The sequence below is a fragment of the Scardinius erythrophthalmus genome (assembly GCF_964197995.2).
Source record: "Scardinius erythrophthalmus genome assembly, chromosome: 21".
NCBI classification, from domain to species: domain Eukaryota; kingdom Metazoa; phylum Chordata; class Actinopteri; order Cypriniformes; family Leuciscidae; genus Scardinius; species Scardinius erythrophthalmus.
In genome coordinates this window covers 34009578-34035370 of record NC_138241.1, presented here as the reverse complement: position 1 = coordinate 34035370, position 25793 = coordinate 34009578, and the positions used below count along the sequence as shown (strand labels likewise).

At 39.7% G+C, this 25793-nt stretch overlaps 4 protein-coding genes across 6 annotated transcripts; 2 read left to right on the top strand and 2 right to left on the bottom strand.

Annotated features, from left to right (window-relative positions):
* The first annotated feature begins 4296 nt into the window (after window positions 1–4296).
* LOC308681600 (uncharacterized protein) lies at window positions 4297–7836 on the top strand. The gene is made up of 5 exons (XM_081350648.1): window positions 4297–6022; window positions 6091–6288; window positions 6363–6535; window positions 6686–6824; window positions 7600–7836. The coding sequence occupies exons 1-5, from the start codon at window positions 4361–4363 to the stop codon at window positions 7813–7815; spliced, it is 2388 nt and encodes a 795-aa protein (XP_081206774.1). The 5' UTR covers window positions 4297–4360; the 3' UTR covers window positions 7816–7836.
* Window positions 7837–9365: 1529 nt separating this feature from the next.
* On the bottom strand, window positions 9366–20551 carry zc3h6 (zinc finger CCCH-type containing 6). Of its 3 annotated transcripts, none has more exons than XM_081351905.1 (12): window positions 20099–20551; window positions 17555–17759; window positions 17334–17456; window positions 17025–17250; window positions 16786–16916; window positions 16572–16703; window positions 16343–16457; window positions 14886–14995; window positions 13830–14047; window positions 12972–13399; window positions 12698–12877; window positions 9366–11567 (listed from the first exon to the last, which is right to left on the bottom strand). In XM_081351905.1, exons 1-12 carry the CDS (start codon window positions 20182–20184, stop codon window positions 10081–10083), a joined length of 3441 nt encoding a protein of 1146 aa, XP_081208031.1. In that variant the 5' UTR covers window positions 20185–20551; the 3' UTR covers window positions 9366–10080. The 3 variants fall into 3 exon arrangements, with proteins under 3 accessions (XP_081208031.1, XP_081208032.1, XP_081208033.1); XM_081351906.1 differs by having other exon boundaries at window positions 16572–16700; XM_081351907.1 differs by having other exon boundaries at window positions 20418–20492.
* Window positions 20552–20781: 230 nt separating this feature from the next.
* Window positions 20782–23005, bottom strand: LOC308681742 (H-2 class II histocompatibility antigen, A-F beta chain). The gene is made up of 4 exons (XM_081350850.1): window positions 22914–23005; window positions 22196–22465; window positions 21691–21963; window positions 20782–21597 (listed from the first exon to the last, which is right to left on the bottom strand). The coding sequence occupies exons 1-4, from the start codon at window positions 22963–22965 to the stop codon at window positions 21404–21406; spliced, it is 789 nt and encodes a 262-aa protein (XP_081206976.1). The 5' UTR covers window positions 22966–23005; the 3' UTR covers window positions 20782–21403.
* A 170-nt stretch (window positions 23006–23175) lies between these two features.
* On the top strand, window positions 23176–25380 carry LOC308682137 (uncharacterized protein; the record flags this gene model as incomplete). Its single annotated transcript, XM_081351627.1, has 4 exons — window positions 23176–23257; window positions 24520–24795; window positions 24872–25153; window positions 25256–25380. The coding sequence occupies 4 exons, from the start codon at window positions 23176–23178 to the stop codon at window positions 25378–25380; spliced, it is 765 nt and encodes a 254-aa protein (XP_081207753.1).
* Between the last annotated feature and the right edge of the window lie 413 nt (window positions 25381–25793).

Genomic DNA, 25793 nt, shown 5'->3' with positions numbered 1-25793 from the left:
GATAAATTACTTTGGTTACCATGGGACATCCGAGAGCCAGACAAACAGTGCTGCAACACTGCAAATGCACTGCATTATTCATTAGCTTGTTCATTGTGTGACAGGCAGAGCACTTGCATGGAGATCCTACACCACCAGGTATGCTTATTTCAATATATCCATTTATGTCAGTATCTGAAATTGTTTGACCTGATATCCCAGTCTCAGAGTAGCATATGTAATTATTATGTATTATGTTCCCCCCAAGTAATGCATTTATATAGACATGTATTTAATAAAAGTGCTTATTTCTTGTGCTAGAGGAATGACATCTGTACTGGAGGATGGCTTGATAAAAACGAGCTCAATAGAGCAGGTTGCGGCTCCTCTGTCCACTCACCTGTGTCACCTCACCCTGCTGTGCGGGAGCGAGACTGAACTCCACGAACTCGTCCCACTGGAAGCTGCAGCTAAAGCCGTGGCCAAAGCATCCAAAAACATGGCAGCTGTAGCCACGAGGTCAGTTGCATGATTGTTTTTCTAACGGGGTAAAAGGTGAAGCATATAAATATTTACATTATAAAAACAAATTTCTCTCAGGCGATCTTCCACCTGATTGTTCCATATCATGTGATGTATAGTTTAAATCTATAAAAAAAAAACTTAATCTGCTCATGCACATTCATTCCATTTTTCATTTGCACATTCTACACTTCCATTTTGCACATAAGTACATCTATATATATATGTTATTCTATCAATTGTGTATTTTCTATATTTTTTATTATTGTATGAATTTTATCTAAATGTAATCTAAATTACATTTAATTTAGATTAAATGTATTGCTTTTTGTATTTATTGTATTAAATGTATTTATTATTATTTTGTTATATTTCTTTTTACCACCCTCACCAAGACAAATTTCGTGTGTGTGTGTGTGTGTGTGTGTGTGTGTGTGTGTGTGTGTGTGTGTGTGTGTGTGTGTGTGTGTGTGTGTAAACATACTTGCCATTAAATTTCATTCTGATTCTGAAATGTTGCCTTATGAAAACAAAAGTGGGGGAATTACTATGGTACATGTAAAAAAAAAAAAACATTAGCTTGGTACCATGTGTGGGGAAAAACCAAGGAAATACCTACTTTTGCTACTTTTTTGTTCTATGGTATACCGGGTCCACAGAGGATTGATATTCACGTTATGCCTCATATCCTTGCATTCAGGCTAGTGGCAGATACTGAAGACGAGATCCTGAAAATGGAGATGGATCCACTTGTGGAATCTCTGACTGTTTCAGGTCAACATGTGCTCCTGGCCACCCAAAAGCTCAGCATACAACCAGAGGTCATCGAGCACAGAGAAGAGCTCATCGAAGCCACTCAAAACGTGCTGTTAGGTGTGGTCAAGGTAACACATCTTTTGTGCTGTAAAGAAAATAACTGTATTCTGAAATTAGAGTTATGGGTTGTGTACTGTAGGCTTATATCAGGGGTTCTCAGCTGTAGACCTCAGTGTTTACTTTCTTTCGTCCTTGATCAAACTCACCTGCCTGTAACTTTCTGTTAATCCTGAAGACTTTTGCTGTGCCCGAAATCGCCCCCTATACCCTTAAATAGGGCACATGAGGGGACAAAAATTTGTAGTGGTGTCCGAAAGTGGTGACCATAGTGGACGATGGCCCTGTCCCAATGGCACCCTAAGCACTCACAGTATTCCTACGAGTCCGCACTTTCGTGACGTAACGCTGAATGAATTACCGCGTCTGACCAGAAGATGGCGCCACAGTTGAATCATCCATCCACCGGTTTTCCAAACCACTGGTCCAATGTGGCTACAGTGTAATATCATACAGGTATAAAGTCATTTTTAATTGATTATTTTAATTGTTTAATAGTTTCCATGATAAATCTTTCCATCTTACTACTGGAGCTGCCAGTTTGCTATTTCAAATGATTATTAAAGGCACACTATGATTTGTACCTTAATCTAACAGCTTCGAAATCATTTCGATGGTAAACAAACTCGTAGTAGGGCGAATCATCCCGATAGCAAAGCAGGGAGGGATGCCACTGGCAAAAACAGCAATGCAAGTTTGAGAGGTGGCGCCCCGACAAATCTCGCGAGAATCACGGCTTGCTTTACGGCACGACGTCACATACATCAACAACATATCAAGCAGCCTCTATGGAAGACACCAGCACGCATTTCAGACGTGAATCATGGCAGAGTCAACGAAGAAAACGAAGAAAGCCCGGTCGGAAGAGTGCAGAGAGTATTAACGTGGTATTTACGACAGTAACATTAAATACAAATACTCCACAGCGACTCTAGGGATCGCTGTTTGATTAAAAACGGAAACTGCATAGTGTGCCTTTAAACAGCAAGCAGAAACTATGCAAAAGTGGCACTCAGTTTCCGAATTTATCGTTTTAGGGAATAGTGAATGAGGGAATAGGGGCGATTTTGGACACAGCCCTTGTTTAGCTTATTCGTGTGTGTTTGATCAGGGATGGAGGAAGGAAAGTGAACCTTGATGGCCGGAGTTAGGAGCCCTAGCCTACATGTTTGTGTTGGGGAAAATTCACATGTGGAAATCATAGTTTATTTAGAGTTGTGCTGCGACCCTTGCTGTAAAGCTATCCCTAACTCTTGAACATTAAACATGAACTTTCAATCAAATCTTTTGAGTTTTGCAGAAAAAGGTTTTGACCATCTAAACACGATCGGCTTACATGATTGAAATGCCCCCAATTCCGATTGTTTTTGCACTATAGATCCTCCTAGTTGAAGATGATGCAACTATTAGGAAGATCACGGCAGCTGCTGACTGGCTTCTGCAGTGTCTTTCTCAAGTTGAAGCTGCAGTGAACATCTCGTCCTTATTAAAAGCATTTCAAGTATACTCAAAAGCAATGCTGTTTCTTCACAAATTAGTGGTGGAAAGAATTCAGGAACTGCGTGACGGCAAACAGCAAGAGCATTTGAGGGCTTCTCTGGAAACCCTGAAAAAATGTGTTTCCATGCTTCACACTGCCATGTACACGACCATCAAACATCCACACAGCGAAGAGGCTCAGGGTGCAAAGCAGTACATCTTAAACCAGGTGGATTCAACTGTAAATGACATTATAACCACACTCAAGAGCAACTGTGAACCAGCTTCCACGGGTTCATGTGGATACTACACTGAAATACAGAACAAGATACTAAGACTGCTGTCTGACCCTACTTCTGTTAAAGATGGAGGGTTTGATGTTATGCTTCATGACCTAGTGTTTCACAGCATGGCGGTAGCAAACACGTCTCGGAGAGATGTTCAGTTTGAGGTTGCTGCACACTCCAAGCAAGTCCTTCAGCTCTGGTCAGAGATATCACAACACATGAAATGCTGTGATGATCAACAGCTTGCAAAATCATGTGCTTCCCTATTGCAGCAAATCCACAAACTTGAAGATGCTGTGGTAAAAGCCAGCCAGTTGCAAGTAATGAACATATTTGTCACAAGTTCAACTCCCTTGGAACAATTGGTGCACACCGTAGGCTATACTTTCCAGGATGAGCAAGATGATGATGGGTTGGATGTGGAAACACTTCGTGTGCAACTGGAATCCTTCACGGCTCATGCTGACAAAATATCAGAGGTGGCTGGCTTCATCTCAGCTTTAGCGTGTGATGAAAAGAGTCTTGAGGGTGTAGAGAACTCGAGGGGATGCATTATGAGACTGAAACATGCAATTGCAACACTTGTACAAAATTTTGAGGAAGACAAGGTGCGTTCAAGTGAAGCTCTGGAAAAGCTAAAAGAGATGCATCAGAGATGGTCAGAGGAGATGGAGCAGCTCTTGCATGCTTGTAGTAGCATTATAAACGTGAAGGACTTTGTCTGTGTTGCTTTGCAGGAGATGGAGAGCAACTTCAAGGGGTGCATTGAGGCACATAAAGATGAGGATGCACAGTTTCTCACAAAACAGGCAAGCATGCTCATTGGCCATATGAGCTTGGTTATCCAGCTCGTGAGAAGACATGTCAGTAGGAGTGACAATCCAATCTACCGTAATGGACTCCTGGTTCTGATAAAGCAAGCGGAAGAATCTGCTGCAGAAGTTGCAAGCTGTGTCACTGATGTATATTCTCACTCCAGTCTTAGCAACGAGGCTTTCTCATTGCTTTCTACTAGTGTCTCAGCAGCTTTAAAACACTTTGACATTTTACGTGAAGGACTTGATGGTTTGCAGCATCCACATCTTCTTAGCCCACTTCGGGAGGGAGCTCGCCAGTCTGCTGGTGCTGTACCATGTACTATGCCCATTTCAGAACATGAAAGATTACCTTCAGACTCTGATAAAACAGAATCTTCAGTGCAAAGTTCCACTAGTGAAGAAATGCCATGTCAGCTTGAAGTTGGTTTGGAGAATCAGGCTGTTCAAACAATAATAGACCATGTTGTGCCAATCACAGAAGAAGCTTGGGTTGCACCTGTCATGGAATCTAAAGCTGTTGTACATCTCCATAATATTGAGTTGTTGCCTCTTTTGTGTGAAGTTGTCTGCATGACCAAAGGTAAAGATGTAGAGGCTCTCAACATGGCTTGCACTGGAGTTCTAGGACTCTCAAATAGCTATGCCCAAGCTACAAGAGAAGCCATCAGTGTCATAGACGCAGCCGATAATGAAGAAGTGGAAAGTCTACGGTCCAAACTCGTATCTTTGACACCCTTGCTAGTCCAGACAGCGCAGGAAACAGCCATGAGCTCAGCCATGGGTACAGATAACATTTATAAGCACAGTACGCAATTCTCTGACCTCATAAAAAATGTGCGGAAGATACTGCTGCCAGTGGCTGGGATGTGGTACCATTCTGTATCCTCTATGTTTCAAAACTATGTACCAAATATGTTGGAGTCCATCACACAGGAACTCACTGAGGTCATGTGTTTATGTGCAGATGCCGTGCAACTTGTGACATCAGCAGATATAAAGTTGATAGGTGGGTGTCATGAGAGTATAGGGTCTTTGCAGAGCAAGCTCCAAAAAGCTCAAACCAACACTAAGAATCTCACGGACATAGTGGGTTCAAGACCAACTCGAACTGATGAGCTTGATGGTCACTGCATGCTTTGGGCCTTGTCTGTCCAAGTACTGTTGAACTCATTGGATAAGATGTTGGGAACTACTACTACTGATGGTAAGGGGCACCTAATTACACATCAAATGACACCTAAGAAATGGTTGGCAGTAATGTCCGAGAACTCACTTCGTATACAAGAAGCCGCAAGATTGTCTTCTCTAAACTGTCGAGACAACTATAAAGTAAAGCTGCTAGGAGAGCTACAAGAAGATGTGAAGACGCTTATGGACTCCTACCTACAGGCTGCTGAAGAGGTTGGTACGGTGTCCCTCTCAAGTGCCCTGATGCTGGCAAAGTCAGAGCTGCTTCAGAGACAGCTTCAGATTAAAATGAAAGCACTGTGTTGTCTTTTGAGCAAAGTTAACCAAGATTATGTGATGGCCATTCAAAACACTATTGCTTTGGCATGCTCGGTCCAAACAAAAGACAGTGACATGGAAACTGAAGATAAACTTGCGCAATTTGAAAGTGCTTCAGAATTGCTTATGCAAAATGTTAAAAACGCCGCAGACTCCATCCAGGACTGTTTCAACTTCATTAGAGACCCAAAGGAAAGGTCCAATCTGAGATTCATTAATGACCACTTGACATTTCAGATGTCAGACATTGTTAGTAGAGCCAGATTAATAGCAGAGACGCAAACTCTTGGAGACACTCTCACTCTTGATGTTTACTCACAATGCTGGTCAGCAAAGGCACATTACCTTGTTGAAGAACTCAGTAAAGTTGATGGTATTCTTGTGGTCACAAAGGAACAGATCAAGTGTGGCTTGCAGGGCAAAGAGTCTAGTGGATTTGTCATGTCCCGGACACAAAAGGCAACACCACATCCTATTTCCACAAATACTCAAGTTCCTATTAAAAGTAAACCAAGTACCAGTGTCCCAGCTGGTGTGTCCAATCAGGAACCAAAGAAGGTAACATAATTGTTTATGATTCATATTATTGTATCTAAGCCTTTTCAAATATAATGTATCTACCCTAGGAAGAGACATCCCAGAGGAGCCCAGGAGGTCCTGTGTTCACTTTAGTAGGTACAACTCTCTCTTACACGTCTCTCTTTCTGAAATGGGAGACTGAGAAGTGGGATGACAAGGGTAACCAGATTGTCAAGGTGACAAAAGAAATGGCAGATAAACTCTATCACATGGCCCAGTACCTAAAGAAGAAAGGGCCAATCCAGGTCAGAAACTTTTAAAGTTTTGTTTTGAACAAAGGTTATGTTCCCATATTGACAAAAGTTTGTTTCCCCTGTAGACTAAAGATGCTTTTGTAACATCTGCTAAAGATCTCGTCTCAAGTGGCCAGTCGATCACCCAGTTTGTGCGTGTCATAGCGGACCACTGTTTGGACAAGCATTGCACAGATGAGCTCTGTGTCATTGCAGAGCAGATTCTTACCATTTCCAACCAACTTACCATCATATCTAGGTGAGAGATAATCAATAGCATATTAATCTCCCTGAATCCCAACAATTCTGGTTGAAGGTCTTTCTTCCCTACATCACTGACAAATTCAATCTTGATTAAACGACAATATTACCAATAAATTAAACGTGCAAAAATCTCATGTGACCCAAGGGGTGCATGGTGTCTCTCCAGTGTTAATGCAGTTACTCCTGGGTGCAAATCATCAGATGAGATCCTGGTGAAGAATGCACAGAATCTACTCCAGACGGTTATCCAAGGAGTACGAGCTGCAGAAACTGCTTGCATCAGGGTAAGAGAAGTTGAAAAAGCTTTACTCCAAAATAAGATTTAGGGAGCAAAAGGTTCACTGTGGTGAACAGACAAGGCCAAAAAGGAAACCAAAGTCTGGTGCATTTACACCTACCCTGGAAATCCAGAGTTCTCGCGAGAGCACAAGTTGAATTTGCTCAGCGAGTTACTCTGGTGTCGAGTAATGATGCTCATTAAATATGCCCTTGTATCTGAGCTGCACCAATCACATCGGGTTATCTGATATAGGCGGGCCAGAGGCGAGATGACGACAGCGCTGTGACATCGAAGTCATTAGTAAACACTGCAAGATGGCTATGGATGAACACCAGTTGTTTGAAACGGCTTTGGCCGCTACAATGAACGAGTTAGACTTGGCTTTTTATCTAAAAGAGGAACAGAAGACGGCGCTCGAATCCTTCCTTTGCAAGAAGGGCGTTTTTGCTGTTTTGCCGACCGGATACGGCAAGAGTCTAATCTACCAGTTAGCTCCGCTGGTAGCTAAGCGCATGGGGTTTATCGTTGTGATTGGTCGTAGTGTTATCCAATTGCGCGCAGTGAGATTTTCAAATGCATGCTTGGTGCCGCCCCTCGAGCTGGCCGATTTTCATTAGTCGACGCCAGACCATTAATCTTTCAGATTTAGGTCTGGATTTCCAGGCTACATTACACCAGGGAATGAGTAAAAAGTAGTGGTGTCTATCTTCTCTTGTATGTTATCTGGCATGAACAACTTTGATGTTTTCAATTTTAAATGGCTCTTTCTGATTTTACAGGGTTTGAAACAACCTGAGCCAAACTCTGAAGCAGCAAAGGCAGCAGCTTTCTGTTTCCAGTGGAAAAAGAGTCTCCTTATCCACCGAGCTCAAGAACAGCTCAACCCTGAAACTGATGATTTGGGGCTACGTAGGACCTCCCAGCATTCAGCGGCTCCCAGCCTCGCTCCACCCCTCAATGTGTTAGAGAATTACAAACGAGTAAACATGAAATAAACGGTCTTAATTTTTGCCTGTAACTTTTGGTTTTATTCTGTTGTTATTGTATAGTGAGAAACCATAAAAGAGCCTGCACACATTGGGTCTCATTCATGAAACAAGAGCAGAACGAATTTTTGTGTAAATCGTGTAAAGTGGTTCTGGCCTAAATTTTCGGATTCATTAAAATGTTTGTATTTTCCAAATGTTAGTTGGTACGAAAGAAATCTACACCTGCTCCCAGCCACGCGTAAATAGTGCGTTTAAAATCCGAACGTTTTGCTCATTAATAAGGCTGCATTTTAATGCACCTTAATCGGGTAGATATTGACACAGCATTTTGAAAAAATATTATATATAGTAATTACATATGGTTTTTCTTTTTACTTTTATTATGAGAGCCAGTTATAGCATCTGCAAACGGAACACTTTAATCAAATAGTGAATTGCTTTCAATAGGGCTGGGACTCTTTTCACTTCTGGGACTGTTCGATTAACAGATGAAACTCCATTAACTGCATCTGTACTGTTACCAAGCTTCCTTTTTTTAGGACCTAATACGCCACAATGTACACTTGAAAATAAAATGTGGTGTTTTGAATGAACTTCTGATAATAAAACTTCAATTTCTGCATCTGAGAAATTTCTCTTTTTCATTCGCTTTTGAGAAGACATGTTGAAATCCTTCGTTTGGTGTCATAATATGATGCCCATATATAGTTGTCAGTCGGATTTAATGGGCGGGATTTATGGTAATTGAAAATGAGCGTGCACGCGCGTTCCATTTACGACTGATTGGAATTCATTAACACACACACACACACATTTCACTATCACATCTGACGTTTACGAAGTATTTGTGAATCAGGAGAAGAGTTTTCGGGAAGGTCTCTTTACGCACAAATCACTCACATATTTACTCGTATATTGACGAATGTTTCATGAATGAGACCCAATGTGCTTTGTGATTTTCAACAACAAAAAAACAAAAAATGTTTTCAGAGGCCATAAAATGTATGTGCATAATGCAAAGTCTAAATAGAAATTGCATGCCGGATCACATTTACCGCAATACTTATACATGTTCAGACATTTATATATTATAAAATTAATGTGTAGAAAAAATACATAAATACAAAAAATATTAACTTATATTCCTGAAATCTAAAGGAAGAAAAATATGTTGATGAGGTATACATATTTACGCATGCAATAATTGTGAGGATTGTAATCTTACATTAGCAATGTTCTTACATTTAATTGTTCATTTTCAACTCATTGTCTGAAACATTTTTGGCGATAGATTTCAGCATACCGGTACATTTCAGATATAAGATCAGGTGTACAATTTGTACTTGGAAACAAATGATGATGTGACATTGAAACCATTTTGTTTTTGCACAGAGCACTTTTATGGCCTCTGAATAAACATTTACTATAAAACGAATAAAATGCAGAAGGCTACAACAATGACTGAAGTCAACATCAGAATCACATAATTTGTTTTTATTTTATTTTAGACAATGAATTAAAAAAAGGAAGAAAGTGATTGCTGTATTTAAATTCCCTTACTAGCATTTCCGTCAATGGTAAAAGAACACAAAAGCAATTCAGCATTTTCTGTGGAAAAATATACATTAACACAATAAAAAATATCTACACAAAAGAACAATGACAATAAAAAAGATGAAAAATGCCTCGAGTGTTAAAAAGAAAACCATTTACAATAGACTCTCTGAAAGGAATCTCATACGTTTTCCTCACCAAAATCACAATTGTACCTTTGATGAAAATGCACATTTTAGATAAATGAGACAGAAGTTCTGCTATATTACAGTGTTTATATATGCTTTGTATGTACTTATGTGATAAATACTGTGGGAATTTAGCAAAAATTTATATTTTTAATAGATTTATGTATTACACAGTACTACAAATATGAATACTATAAGCCACACATCCCTTTCAACCTTCTAAAGCAACAATGTGTCACTAATGCGCACCTGATCAGCAGACTCTGCTTACCAAAGTGTCCATATACCAGATACAAATGTACTTAAAATGCTTCTTGAGCAAATAAAGTCCTCTGCAACTGACTATCTAATGAGAATCTATAAACAGACAAGAGCCAAAAGAAAAATATCTCTGCTTAGACAATGATGCAGCAGTGGAGAATATGTGTACAAACAAATATAAATAAATAGAAAAGCTTCATATACATGCAGGGTGAATACAAAGTACAGAATACAGTAAATGCATGAGCTATATTCAGTATAAGTGTGTTTACTGACAGAATGGTGAGGCTGTCGGGTCAAAGGTTTTAAAGACGTCCCTCAGGGGCCTGTCTTTCTTCTTACTGTCTTTGTCCTCCTCATCCTCTTGCGGAGTCCCACCGGCAGATCCCACAGGTTTGTTCTGGCGTGGGTCCGTGTAAGCAGGCCGTATCAGTCCTGCTAGCGCCTGGATGGGCAAGTTGTGCACAGCGGGAGCTGCCGCTCGGACTGGCGAACACGGAGACGCTGGCATTACTGTAGGCACAGGAGGAGGAGGAGCAGGAGGATTTGACGTACAGCCACTTGTGTTGCTCTCAGAGTCATCAACTGGACTTTTTTCATCTTTTTCCATCCCTGTTCCCTGTGACGGCGAGGCATGTGGTGGAGAGCTTTGGAGCTTCGCAGAAGGCTTTAGGATACTCGACTTTTTAGGTGGCTCCTCGCTTTCACGTTTCGGGGAGAGTAAGCTGTTATTGCGCGGATCGTATAAACTGATCCCACCTAACAGCGTGGTTGGACTATCAAGACCTGCACCGATGGAAGATGCCAGACGGGGAGCATATGGAGGCAACTTCTCCGAATCGGGCTTAACAGAAGCGGCAACCGGTTGGTTTGAGGATCCACGCTGTAGCCGTGGATCTCCTCCTCCTGATGGACTCTCCCTCACACCTGGAGGCTTGGAGTCCAGGCTGCCAGATCGGCTGATTCTGGGATCAAGAGTCTTGTGAGTACGTGGGTCCAAGGGCTTGTCCGGATGGTGGTGGCGAGAATCTACCGTCCTACCGGGAGGGCTCCCGAGTCGACTAACACCCTCCTTAAAGCGGGCGGCTGCGAGACGTGGATCAGGAGAAGACGGAGTTGCTGATGGAGGATGATCCGGAGGGGAGGAAAGGGTACGGTTTAGTTGAGCATCTGCTATTAAAGGTGGGAGCGGCAGGTTTATGGAGTGCTCCTGTTTGGGAATCAACAGAGGAATGAGGTCTTCTGGAGCCCAAACCACGGTTTGAGCAAAGGCCGGACGCTGGAGGAGTATATCCACACGGATGTGACTAAACGGCTTAATCTGACAGCGCGGGTCTCGCAGCGTGGCTCCAGGACTGGGATCCAATGGGATCAAGGCTGCTCTTTCCCTTAGCTCTCTCTCAAACTCATCATCATCCTCTCCAGTGGGCGGTTTGTGGGACCTGGAGGGGTTTGGGTGGCGATGAGCGTCAGGTTTGGAGGCATCCATAGGTTTCATCTTGCGTGGGTCTCTGGCAAGCCTGGGATCCCCCACACCATCTCCAGCGTCTTTCCTGGGGTCTGGAGGTCTCTGACGCGGGTCAGTTTTTATTCGAGGATCGCTGGGCAATGCTCGCTCCTTTTGGAGTCTAGGGTCGGCTGGTGGCATGCTTGGCTGGTTTTTCAGCATATCATTCTGCTTCTTTAGAGAATTAAGGATGGCTGTTACGCTACTGCCCTCTTCCTCGTCACTGGAGTACCAATTAGGGGTTTCATCTAATAAACAGAAATTATATTAGAATATAAATTCAAACGGAACCAAGAACTATCCATCTTTGGTTTGACTATATAAAAATGTAAAAAAAAAAGTTCTTAGTTTCAGTTCTACTAGAGTGCTGCAGGAATTATGTAATTTTGTAGGCCGACGCTTGATTCTTACAAGTTGTCTTCAAAATAATCTTCACAATTTAACCCAGTTTTATTGAATTTCAAAGTTTAAATACAATTGCCAGAATTAGAAAGTTAAAGTTAGGCTATAAACAAACCTGACTTCAACTTTGTCACCAACTCTTTCAATGAGTATGTTTACACGCACACTCGTAATGCAATTATAATGCGATTTTGGCAATATTGTCTTTAAACTTTACCTCATCATGTAAACACAATCAAACTAATGCAATTAAAATCTTAATTGCACCATTGCTATGTCCATCACGGCACCGAATAATATCCAATAGGTCTGTAGAAATGTGTTTTGCATTTGATGCAAGTAGTTTAAAACAGTGGCCAGTAACATGCATGTATATAACAAGTATGTGAGTTCATAATTTGTGCTGTGGGGTGTGCAAATAAAGGCGGTAGAAATAACCACACTTCTGAGCGAATAATCAGAATAACGAAAATTATAGGACTGCAGAGGTTTGCACGTGTCATTACTCTGATTATTGGAAAAGATTGCATTATTGGTGCACATCTAAACGTAATCATTCTTTATTTAAAATCAACAAGTTGAAAAGTTTTAAAACAGTTTGTAAGAATGTGAATATAAACACAACTAGGCTGTAAAAGTAGATATTGAGTAGACGAGTTTTCCTGTTCATCATGATGATGTTAAATGTCCCTGACAACCTCTGTAGTCCCATTTAGCCACTGCCTTTTTCAAAGACATGTAAAAACTTTTTTTTTTAAATCACAAGTGGTGTATTACTGATGCATTTTGACATGTAATAAAATATCTTGAGCATGTGTTAACCACAGACCTTATTTCAAACATTTAACCAAAAGCACATTTTTTCAGTGAAAAATCAGTCAATTTTTCATTCCTGCAAACTCATTCCTGCAGCACGCAGTTCAAAGTTAAAGCAATATTGTTTCAAAATGTTTATTTTTCAACATCCCTCTCTAACCTTTCTCTCTGTTGGGAGGTGCAGACCCTTGTCCACATCCCTCGTCCCTATGAGAGTCAGAGTCTTGCTTGTTCTGGTTTAGATGTAAAAGCAAAACCTTCTGTACAGCTGGCAGGAAGTCCTGCATCCCACTGGAATTAGTGTTACCATGTGGCTGGGAGTCCTGGATGGGCCCCTCATCTGTAGGTACAACAGAAATAGTGTATTTCATAAATATCAAGCTTTAGAAGCATTAATATTAATAGAAACTTTTTAAAGCTAAATGAAGACCTACCCCCTTGGGCCAGAGACTGACTGCTAAACAAATTCTTGAAGAACTCGGAGGGCATCTGGCCCATGTTTGGGAAAGGCATTTGCATTTGCATGTCAGGCACAGGTTGAAATGGAGCCCCCTGGTGATTCAATGGAGGATGGTTCATGTGCTGCATGTTGACGTGGAAAGGAGGAGGCTGACCTGGAGGTGGCATTGGACAGCACTGACCAAAGCCTTGGGGTGGAGGTTGGCCTGGAGGACTTTGGGGCATTCCTGGACCTGTGAATGGTAAGGGAGGGCTCCTTATGGAGCCTGGATGAGGGGGATGGGAAGGATTGGGTGGAGAAGACATCGTATTGCCAGCCTGTATATCCTCAGGGCTACTTCCAAACTGTGGACCACCTTGAAACTGACCAGCAGGGGGAGATGCACTGTTATAGAAATTGGGCCTGCAATAAAGTACACAACAAATTAATGCAAGTCAAGTCACCTTCATTTATATAGTGCTTTTAACAATATAGATTGTTTCAAAGCAGCTTTACATTGATAATAGGAAATCAAAATAACAGAGATTGTTTTGGCTTTACAGCAGCTCTAGAACAAAGTTATAGTCCATCTCTAAAGTGATGACCGTATTTCACTCATTTGGACTATTGGAGGAAAAAAGCTTGTGAACTTTACTTTTCTATTATTTTGAATAGGTAATCCATCCATGCCAACAACAGTTCTCAATTTTAAAGAAGTTTAACTTGCAAAAAATAGGGGGGAATCAACTATTTATTATGACTTTATGAAACGGGTGTAAACAGACCAATCTTGACTAAATATTCTGGATGTAAACAGTTAAAAGGGGATTCAGTCAATAAATGCCAATAGTACCTTAGAGCAATCTTCTGTGCCAAGTCCACAGTAGGCTGAACTTTGATCTCAAACAGAGAGGGGATCTTCTTTCCTCCATCCGAGGGACTTCCAGGCCCAGGGGTGGGTAACAATCCAACTCCGGGAGGGGGTTTCGGCAGTGGGGCAATTCCTTGTTTTCTCAGATCTGCTAACTCCATCTCATCTTCATTGACAGTTTCCTCATCTGTATTTAGGATCTAAAATGTGCGACATCAATCATGTTTCCAATGCATGCTTTATTTGTTGAGTTTCCAAATATTTCTAAGAGTTGAAAATATTTTAAACTTAAAATTAGCAAGATATGAGATTGATATTTCCATACCTGTGGCTGGTGGCATAAATTGCTTGGACTACTCTTACAAGTTAGTCATCTAATTGTTCTCTGTTAGTTACATAAAAAAGTAAATTTATCTAATTTGAATCTGAAAAGTAAGACTTATTACCGCTTGTGGGTCAGACTAGTTCTAAAGACACAGTCTTAACATAGTGGCTGTTTATGCATCTTGCCAATGGACTGCATATAAACAGTAGCTTTCCTGTAGCTCAAACAGTAGAGCATTGGCGCTTGCAACGCCAAGGTCATGGGTTCGATTCCCAGGAAAAGCAAGAAATGATAAGAATGTAAATGTGTATATTGAAATGCAATGTGAGTCGCTTTGGATAAAAGCATCTGCCAAATGCATAAATGTCAAGTCACCTTCATTTATATAGCGCTTTTAACAATATTAATTGTTTCAAAGCAGCTTTACGGTGATAATAGGAACTTTAAGTAACAGAGATTGTTTTGGCTTTACAGCAGCTCTAGGATAAAGTTATTGTCCAGCTAAAGTTAGTTTTATAAAGTGCTAAAAAAAGCATAATTTTGAGCCTGGAACTGGACAGTTGCTGAGAACACATTTTTTATTACCATTACATAGCTGAGCAAGGCGCATTAGCCCAGGTTACTTAAAATTTTAACATCAGTGCTTTTTAAATATGCATACAGTGCATGTATTTGTAGGGAAAATGAATGTTAAGTGACAAGTTAGCCCATACCTTGTCCAAAAGTTCCTTGGTCACATCGGTTAAAGGCTCATGGGAAAATTTGCAGTTATCTCCTTGATAACACTTTGCTCCGGTGTGAAAGAACTTGCAAGGATACTCACATAAACTTTAAGGTCAAGGTCTAAAACAAGGAAAAAATAAAGCTGCAAGCATAAATTAAAGGGCCAAGCACAAAGAAGTCACGATAAGTCATGCCAGCATCAGACCAACTGTAACAATGATTAAGACATATTAAGATGATTTTAGGCAAAATGGCTTAAAAAAAACTTTGACCAAATTGATGTGGTGTGGTCAGAGTAAGGTCATAATGACACATGCAAAGTTTGGTGTCAATATGCCAAAGCATTGCAGAGACACAGACTCAAAGTTGTTTTGGCATCATGCCATCAAATTTGTCTCGGCAGTATACAAAAACGTTTTCGTCTATCGACACGAAATCCATAACTTTTTGCCAACATGGTCTGAAGATGATTTGAGTCAAATTTTGTGAAAATCGGACAGATTCTCTAGGAGTTCGAAAAAGTAGGTTTTTAAAGAAAATCAAAAAGGCAGACAGGAAGTTAATCCGACTATAGCAAAATTTGTATCTTTATTCTCAGCATGACCCAAGAAATTTCATTATAATAGGGCTAATTTAATCGAAAGCTATTAACATTTTTGGAAATTTCATTATAATTGTTTACCTCAAGGTGGTGCTGTCTCAAAACCTTTTGAGTATCTTCAGGGCATGGTGCTGATGACAGTTACCAAGTACAGCAATAATCATAACGATACAGCAATGTGTTTAATAAAACACAAAATTAAAAATGGCCGACACCCAATATGTGACATTTGGCCAAACCGTTCAAAAGTAATAAGCAAAAAGAGACATTTTTCATATCTCCTGACCACTAGGTGGCTCTGTGTCGAAACTGTGCATATACCCTTAGGTCATGGTTGTCATTACACACACCAAATTTGGTCAGAATAAGCTAAAGCGTTGCGGAGATATAGCCTCACGTCCAATTTTGCTCTTTATCGAATTCTTTCGCGCATTATTCGAGAACGGATTGACGAATCAACTTAAATTCCATAACTTTTTGTCACCATGGTCTGAAGATGATCTGGTTCAATTTTGTTTCTAGCCCTTACGGTTCAAAAGTTATTAGCGTAAACGTAAGTGAAACTTTGGACAGTTAGTGGCGCTAGAGGGATTGAGTTAAGAAACTACAAAATTGTTGTGGTTAATGTTCAGACTGTCCTCTATCTGTGTGCCAAATTTCATAACATTCCCACAAGCCGTGAAAGAAAAAGAAGCGGAAGAAAAAGAAGAACACTAACAACTACAATAGGTGCCTACGCACATTCAGTGCTTGGCTCCTAACAAGAGAAAGCCCTAAAGACATGAAGATTATCTCTTTTACAGTTAATCTGTAAAAACTCATCCAATAAAGGTTTTGAAAGGATATTGTGCATGTATATACAGATATCTCCTTTGGTACAGTATCCCTGGACATAAAATTTGCACAGTTCCTTTTTCTTCTCTGGAACAACATTATCATGTTCGAACTTGCACTGGTCCCCCTGTAAGCAAAGTGAATAAAAGATCTTAAAAGCATGTACACATTTTTAACAAATATTAATTAAATGAACCATGTTTGTGTGATGTATTTGTATTATAGTTTTGTAATAGCTTACTTTGATGCATCGACCCTCAAGGAAATATTTACAAATGTGCCTCCCATTGTGTTCAACCGTATGTTGATTAATGAATTCCTGGCTCATGATTGGACGCTTCTTCTGGAAACTGGGCGGCCCTTTAGATTCCTGCTACAAGACATATGACGACATATAAAAAGAGTGCTCTGAGATCCTAATGGTGATGATCCGATCAAAAATGAGGAATTCTCACCATGTCTCCACCCTGCTCTCCTCCTCGACCACGGCCTCGGCCCCAGTTCTTCCCCTTTTGTTTCTTATTTTTGTTGGGCATTCCTCGCCCCCTGCCAAGGGCGCCACGACCTCTACCACGTTGCCCACCAACTATAAAACAAGTAAAAGAACCAGAGATAACCACACGGTTCAGTCTGTTGGGTCTTCAAATTAATTTCCATGCAGACCTCTATAATATTTTGAAGTAAACAAACATACACTGCTGTTGTTGTCCTTTCATAATTGGTCTCTTGGCCTGGTCCCTCGGTGGCCCTCCTCTGCCACGACCAGATGACTCCTTAGCATGTTTGTATTTCGACAACTCCTCTGAGAAATCATCCTCGTCATCATAGTCATACTTTTCTTCACTGTAGTCACTGTATTTGTCCAGATCGCTGTTCTTGTGCTGCATTGATCTCGGTGGTTTTACAGGTTCATTTTCACGCTGGCATCATGGGTAAAAAGGGAAATTAATTGAGCAGGATGATAATGAAATTTTTAATTCTGTAGGGAAAACCCTGAACTCACCTGAGCCAACTCGCTGTCATGGTCACGGTATGTCCCTTTGCTCTTCTTGCTCTTAGGTCTTTCTTGACGCTCATGCTCAGAGTCATAGCTGTCCGAGCTGGAGCCACTGGATGGAGAGTGATGCTGAAATTGGAAAACATTGGGGGGGGGGGGGGGCATTAAAGAAAAGGTAAAAACAAACAAGTTGCACACACACAAAAAAAAATGCAATGATGGATTACCTTTTGCCGGTCTCGTCGTCTCCTCTTCGACCGTCGCTTTTCTTTAATTTTCCTGTGTCGCTTTCGTGAATGCCGGTGTGACTTCTCATCTTTTACCTTCTCTTTGTCTTTCTCGGCCCCTTCAGACTCTTCCTTACTTTCCTTTACTTCTTCTATGCTTATGCCTTCATCATCTATTTCTCCATCCTCCAATTCACCATCCTCCCTGTAAGAAAACGTTTGAGCATTTCATTAACAAAAAACGATCAAGCCAGGAAAAGCCTATCAAATCAGTGAAATAAATACATATTCTAGGCAAAACAGTATAGAAACACTACTAGTAATGTGCATACTCAGTTAGGAGTTTGTTATGAAGTAAGAATTATGCCAAAAAGCATCCACCCACAATGCTCTAGCAACCTCAAAGAACATCCTAGAAACTGCATAGCAATGCACTGGCAAACACCCACAACACCATAGTATAGAGTCGTTCAGTTTTGCTTGGGCAAACAACACTCGTTTTCTTCAGTACATATAAAATTCTTTTAAATCGAAAAGTAAAAATAACTAAAAAGAATCTAACACACAAAATAAGCTTCAATTCTAAAGATCAAAGGCTGGATGTGAACAATACAGTTTGCTTTGCTTTTCATTATAGCCTATATATATATATATATATATATATATATATATATATATATATATATATATATATATATATATATATATATATATATATATATTTTTTTTTTTTATGAAGTTGTGTTTTTTTTGGATATGTTTAATATTAAATAAATCTGTGGAAAACTCTTTTTGGATTAAAACCAAAATGGACGTGAATGTTTGTTTTGCCAGTTGTCAAATTCCCAACAGTTTCTCAGCGTTAAAGTCTGGAGCGAGAACAAGGACACGATAACACTGAGGCTCTGAAGGTCTCTCAGTTTTAGACAAAGTAGGCCATGACACTGTAGAAAGAAACCAAGATCTATTGGATTTTTTTCACGTCTGGGTATTACAGCTAAATAAATGGCCTTTACACACAGTGACTTAGCATTGAACATGAAAAAAATGGCCCTTAGTGTGTTTAATAACCCAACGAGAAAATGTTTCAACACGTCTGTAAACAGGAGGATGTGGTCACTATGTATGTGAGATCAGTGGTTTGATGACAAACTCGGGTGTTGAACTTGGAGGGCAAAAACAAGGGGAAATGAAAGCAAAACTCAATGATTACAATATTTAAAACACATTACACTTCTTCAATATTAAACAGATTGAAATGAAATGCATGTAATGCACATGCAGAGGTGAGACATTGCTGTAAAAAGCTATCTGAAAAACAGCTGGCATGTTTTGGAATTGAAATGAGACATTTTGCATGTGGATTCTGTCAAGGCCAAGCCAGCAATCTCTTTATTCAATAATGCATGCTATATCACTGTTGGTCATATTTGCAACTGAAGTGCAATTATATTAATGGGATATAAATGCATCTGAATAAGGGTCAGAAATTATTCAGGAATCAGGACAAAAAAGCCTGCAAAATGCCCTAGATAAGTAGGGAGGGGGGCGAATGTTATCTATTACATAACTTAATATTTATTTTATTCTAGGCCGATCTAGTTATGAGTTCAAAAATATGACCATTTCAATAAATTGATTTAACATCAATTATGCCAATGAAATTTGACAAAAAAGGGGCAACACAGCGTTATAAAAATTGTGATGAATAAAAATAAACTTTGGGTAATTCCAGAGTTACATAAACTATCCTCTTAAATTTCCATTGCAACGTTAATGGAGCAGCAAACTCTTGTTGGATTAAAAACCAATTGGGATGTGAATGTTTGTTTCAATGAACCGATTCAACAATTTTTAACAATGACATTTGACAAATATGGACAACACGCAGTGTGATGTTATAAACACTGTGATGATGAATGGTGCTCAATAAAACCATGAATGCATTAAAGAAAATAAATTGGGCCAGTTTTCATGTCAAGTTAACAATAGGCAGATAAACTTAAACTTATGTCAGACTCTTGTCAACCTGACCTGGTTGACAATTTCAACAGCTCAACGCATGGCTTACAAAGCCTCAACAGTCCTGCCACGAATCCCTACCAGACATGTTTTCCTTTCCCAGGTGGGCGGGGCGTTCCGATGGTACGTGAGTGGGCGGGGCAATATATATCCATTTACATATTCAACAGCCTTGAAACGACTTATTAACATTACTGTAATAATAACCAGCTACAGCCTTCTACAAAAACCCAAATGTCCTTCAAAATCAGCTAGATAAGAGCGCAAACCAAGTGGGGGAAAACAATGAAAACTGACAAAGATGAGCAGTGTCACTTTCTTTCCTCTTTAACAGATATTAAACTGAAAGTGCATGCAGGAAAACATGACCACTACTTAGTGAACTGGGGGAAAGGCCTGTCCAAAAACGAAAACGAAGACTTGACGTTGAAAAAAAAAACAAGATAGGTGCCAAAAGATTCACATTCACACACATGAACCTGCACAGTGAAGCATTTGCAGATAAGAACATGTTTACTCGACCTTTCTTCCCCTGTCAGCTCACAGTCTGTCATGTTTTTGTCAAGTACGGGGCTTGGGGGACTGGAGAAGAGGCTCACAAAAGCCATGATGGTTGGAAACGCAACTGGCCCTTCTCCGCAACCAGAGTTAGGAGCATCAGTCACTCGTTGGCTGAAGGTTTTGATATACTGACAGTCTGGAGAAAAACTCACGGTTTACACGTCTCAACAACACATGAGACGCTTAACAGACATTATATCCGGTCTCATGTTTAACGCTGTCTCAACACAGCTTTGATACCCTCAGCTTTGTTTATGTCCCCGGCGGTTTCACAGATGACCTGGTGCGAGACTGCAGACGCAGAATATAGTGTTTATAATCGAAGGTTTTTTCGGGATCTTCCACAGTCATGGCGGCCGCAACACTTTCGTGAAAATGGCTGCAAGGATCTTGCAGCAGCGTATGGTCCCGCCCAGTTTGTGTTCGGAGCCAATCACTGGCCTTTCCGCCGTCGAGAAGCTGCATTGTCTTGCTCTACTATTGGTTGAAGCACTGGCGCCTAAGTGCGAGGGCAATTTTCTGTTGATCTATTGGTTGTTGAAGATGCCAGTCATTTTGCTCAGCGCGTACATGTTAGTATGACGCACTATTTATATTCTGATGTTTATGACTTTGGTAACAGTTCTGTTTTTATCCTTTTATTTAATCAACAATTCATTTTCTAAAGTATTCCAATATACGTAGCCCCTTTACATGTTTTGAAATTTAATAAACAAGAAAACAAAAAATACATACATACATTTAAAGACTAATACTACAATACTACAGTATAAGGTACAAATCATAAGATCTGAGTTAAACAGACATAGCCAAAACATGACAAAGGCTAAAAAGATTTTAACAATAACTCACATTCCAAAAGCAATAGGCTACCTAAAGTACTGTACAGCATTTCCCATAAATAACCTGTTTATTGTGTGCAAATAAATGACTGCAAGTGAGGCTAATTCCATTGTTAATTACAATACTGTGAAGTATGTATGTTAGACTATGCAAAATAAACTAGTTATAGCGACAATAAAGTTCCACAACATTTATAAACTTTTTTAAAAGGGATCAACAATCTCAAGCATCACAACTTTAGTAACATATATGTACATTTCTTGCATAAACTTTTCTTGCAGAAACTTTTATTGCCTATAGAGATACAGAAATTATGCGTATATGCTTATGATTCAGTTCTATAGAATTATTATACATGTATGAAAATAAAGTATTTGTCTGTGGCCAAAATGATAATAATATTTGGAGTCACACTCGCTTATTTTATTTTTCCTGAGACATATTCATTAAATTCAAAGATAAAGATGCTTCTGATCTGTCACTTGTGTCCTCAGGTGGTTTTGTTGTGTGTCGCCTTTTCCAAAAAAATAATAGAGTTAGGAACACCGGCAATGCAAAACCGAGAAAAAAGGCAGCTATTGCCCAAAGAACATGTTCTGTGATTTGTGATTTCTCCTCTGAAACAAAAAAGACAGAGCAAGTCATTTGAGTTTTCACATAATTTATCACAATGCTAATATTAATTATTTATGCCCTTCTGAATCACTTACCATAGTTTTTTCTCAATATCCCATTCAGGCTTAAGTGTTCAGTCTCACAGGTAACACCGTGAGCATTCATGTTAATAAGGCTAAGATAGGAGGTCATCTGAAATGTGCCATCTCTGTGCGGGAGTATTCCAGTACTTGATACACCAAAATAGACCGGCCTTCCTTTTTGGGTCCAACGCACTCGGATGACATTCGGATAGAAGCCATGCACAACACATTTAAGATATTTCTGATCCTGTTCTCCTCCAGCAGATAAAAGCACTGCTGGTTTTGCTACATTGAAGGGAAAAAAAAACTAAGTAACACTTTACACAAATTTATGAAATTTGAGATTTATTTATTTATATATTATATTATATATACAGTAGGCTATATAGTCTCATCAGGTGCCTGTGAAAAACATTCAAAAACATAAAAAACACTATAGCACTGTGTTGTTAAACGAATAACTTTAGAATAACTTTATTATAAATCTGACAATGAGGGTTGCTTTGTTTAAATCTACCTGCCCTAGATAGAGAATTGTTGGACTTTAAGAAGACAGTTTTCACAGCGGAGCACACCATCTTTAGTTTTTCCTCCTTCCTCTTAATGTATTCCATATGTTTTCTCTCTTCTTCTAACATTTTACCAGGTTCACTGGTAGCAACCACAGCTTTCTTCACCAAATCCACATGCATGATGTCTTTACCATCATACCCATAGCGCCATGTGTGGTCTACTTGCCCTTGACTGTCAAATGCACACTCGATGAACTGCTGGTATGCATGTTCTTCTAAAGGAAAACAATAACATCAACTCTTTTTTTATTGTCAATAATTTTAAATGAAAATATGCACAGAACATTGATATGGGTTCATTCTCAGGAAATGGTATAATGGTTCTAATATAATGGTTTAATCTTTCTGACATCAAATTTGGAGGAATTACATGTTCCAATGTTATGCTGATATAAACCCTACTGGCAGATGTCAGCATCCTTAGATTATTGACATATATTTATTTAGCCTTGTTTACTTCCCTTCACAAATGCATTGCACATGAATCCAAATTCAACATCCAAATAAAGTTTCCTCCTGTATTTTATTTCCCCACAGTGCAATAGCCTATTAACAACTAAACAACGCATTGACATGCTACAAGAGCAAGTAAGTTGTGCTTTATTTACATACACATCTATAAATCATATTGGCAAAAGGGTAATCCTCTAAGGACAGTCTTACCTGCGCCATGGATGATTTCATGCAAAGCCACAATGAGGAGAAAAGCCAACATTTTGCTCTGGCACAGTCCACGTCTACATTATTTAAAATGTGAAAGCGAAAAAACAAATTGTGAAATGATACCACAGGAAGTACAAAAGTGAAACTTTGTTCACTAGAGTAGGGGGAACCCAGTGTGATAAAACATAGGACCACCATTTATAGACAACAGAACAACAGCAAAGAATTCTTGATGTTTAGATCTTTAAAGACGAGTCTTTAAATGGCAGACATGGAAATATTAACTGTCCGAGCATCTGTGTTAACTCTTCTGCTGTATCCACAGATCATCACAATGTGGACAGGTAAATGATTCATAACGGTTTCTTTTACTTTTTACTGTCAGGCAATCTTTTATGCATATAAATGTAATACATTTCTCAGGAGTTAATGCTGCTTTCAGTGCTATCGGAATTGTCGTAAATTATGAGTTTCCTGCATGGTTAAAAATTCGACATGAACTTCCTCTCAAGTCGTATTTACCACTGGGAACTTCGGGATACTTTTGATACCCGAGTTCCTGAGATAAAAGAGACACAAACTTGCATGGCGAGGGGAGAACGATAGTTGCTGTGACTGCTACTCTTTATTATTTTTTTCCACAACCGCTACATCGCCTTGTCTTGTCCTTAAAGAGAGAGAGAGAGAGAGAGAGAGAGAGAGAGAGAGAGAGAGAGAGAGAGAGAGAGAGAGAGAAATACAAACTCCACTGAAACTTCTTAAACTCAAATAACACAAAAAAAATTATTAAAAGGTCCTTGGACGTAACAGTAGTGCATTTACATACATGAATAATCATTTGAAGCATATTGTTTATATATAATAGCCTGTTTTTTACCGAAATTCCACTGACTGTAACCGGTCTTATTCGACCCGCTCCGAGCAGAATTCGAACCAAAGTCTCCGGCATTGGGAGGCGGGTGCACTAATAAGCATGCTAAAGACCACAGCTGCTAGCATCAGGTGCTAGCGTGCCTCTTGGGGCCAGGGGAGTGAGGTTTACACACACAGCTCTTACTAGCCTATACGTCCATTACATGACTATATAGCATAGGCTAACGGTGAATGTTTATGGTTGCCAATTAATGGGACGCTAAATATCATTTTGGCTTTAATAAGATTTTCCCAGTTAATAGGTAAGAATAAACCTGGTGACCTCCTGCTCTTTCAGAAAACAAAGCACTTGAATGCAATGAGCTGGTAATCACGACTTCAGAAGTGGGAAGTACAATTTCTGATGGCATGTGAAGGCAGAATATTTACCCTCCTCCATCCCCAGCTCCTCCTCTCGTCCAGTCAGGACTTTGCCTTTCTCTTCAAATCAGACTGTCTTTTCACTTGATTTATGTTGTTGTTACATTAAGTTATTGTCATTAAGAACATGAATCGGTTTAGCCTATGAGGGTTATCGCTGCGCTCCCTGCTCTTCTTGCCCAGAACAGAACCAACGCAAATCCAAACTGTATGCTATCTGTCAATCATCTTTGACGATAGTGGTCCTAACAGAAATGCATATTTATAAATAACAAACCGATCAATTCCCTATCATTACTCTCTTTCTTTTTAGACTACCATACAGTAAATGTCCTGGCCTATACTCGCATGATGGGAAACGGATCCATGGATCAGGCAGTTGTTGTTTTGGTGAATGACAGCGTATTTGCATACTTTGACCAGGAAAATAAAACGTTTGCCCTACGTCCCAGTGCAAGCGCCGGATTCTCTGTTTTAGAGAAGCGCGACAGCATTTTCTGCCTGGGCGAGGTGACAAAGGGCTTCTATCGACAAGCTGAATACCTGGAAAAACTCAAAGAGGAAACAAACTCATCAAAGCCACTTTTGGGTAAATCTGATGATCAAGTAAATTGCTTCTGTTTTGTAGAATCTTTTACTAATCTAATTATATTGCTTGTCCACAGTACGCCCTTCAGTCAATGTGTATACTGAGTTTCCTGAGGAAGAAGGACAAGCAAATGTCCTTTACTGCTATGCCACGGGGTTTTACCCTGGTGACATTGAAATAAACTTTTTTCAAAATGGCCATAAGTCAATTGTGAAGGTAGAGACCTCTGACTTAATGTATAGCAAAGACTGGACCTTCAGAGTGTACAAGTACATGACTATCACCCCGCGGACTGGAGACGAGTACACATGTGAAGTGAGACACAGTAGTATGGCTGAACCCACAATGAAAGCGTGGAGTGAGTTCATTCACTTTTTTTTTTTAAATGATGAAATACAAATTGCAATTAAAAAAGTAATACATTGCCTTCATAATACACACCTTCTGCTCTTTCCTCAAGGGCCTGAGTTTCCAGCTGCACACACACCACATCTCTACTGGGTTTGTTCACTACCTCTCGGGACCCTGTTGGGCATCATGACATCTGTCCTGATTTTAAGAAGAACATGGCATTCTCAATTATAATTATGCTTTTGAAAAACTGAAGTATATATGTACATCTTCAGTAGATGAGCACAGTATAGAATTCATTGATTTAGGTAATCTAATCCATCAGAGGATCTTTAAATTATTTTTATTTCATGTTTAATTGTAATATTTATTCTGTAAATCAGTGTTTGCATACATTAGTGTCATTTAATCATTATAAAATAAAATAAAATATTCTATATTTGCTGTGCAAGACTCACCCTGAACATCCGGTGGCAGCAAAACCCCAAAAATCTGACATGTCTTTCAATAAATACAACTTCTCTACCTTTACATTTTTTTGAAGATTTGGGAGACAAATGGCATCAGATGTAGTAGGCTACATATGTTTTATATCTGTATCTGCACAGTATCACTGTTATAATTCACAAAGTGGCATTTTGATGCAC

Excerpts from the sequence above, each read along its gene's own strand:
- LOC308681600 (XM_081350648.1), top strand. The coding sequence starts at position 4,361 with ATGCCATGTCAGCTTGAAGTTGGTTTGGAGAATCAGGCTGTTCAAACA. Across the intron at positions 6,536-6,685 it reads CAACTTACCATCATATCTAG|GGGTGCATGGTGTCTCTCCA; the intron begins GTGAGAGATAAT and ends ATGTGACCCAAG. Across the intron at positions 6,825-7,599 it reads CAGAAACTGCTTGCATCAGG|GGTTTGAAACAACCTGAGCC; the intron begins GTAAGAGAAGTT and ends CTGATTTTACAG.
- zc3h6 (XM_081351905.1), bottom strand. The coding sequence starts at position 20,184 with ATGGCTTTTGTGAGCCTCTTCTCCAGTCCCCCAAGCCCCGTACTTGAC. Across the intron at positions 14,996-16,342 it reads TATCTGTATATACATGCACA|GTGAGTATCCTTGCAAGTTC; the intron begins ATATCCTTTCAA and ends CTTAAAGTTTAT. Across the intron at positions 13,400-13,829 it reads GCACAGAAGATTGCTCTAAG|GCCCAATTTCTATAACAGTG; the intron begins GTACTATTGGCA and ends ACTTTATTGCAG.
- LOC308681742 (XM_081350850.1), bottom strand. The coding sequence starts at position 22,965 with ATGTTGGCTTTTCTCCTCATTGTGGCTTTGCATGAAATCATCCATGGC. Across the intron at positions 21,964-22,195 it reads CAATTCTCTATCTAGGGCAG|CAAAACCAGCAGTGCTTTTA; the intron begins GTAGATTTAAAC and ends CCTTCAATGTAG. Across the intron at positions 21,598-21,690 it reads GATATTGAGAAAAAACTATG|AGGAGAAATCACAAATCACA; the intron begins GTAAGTGATTCA and ends TTTTTGTTTCAG.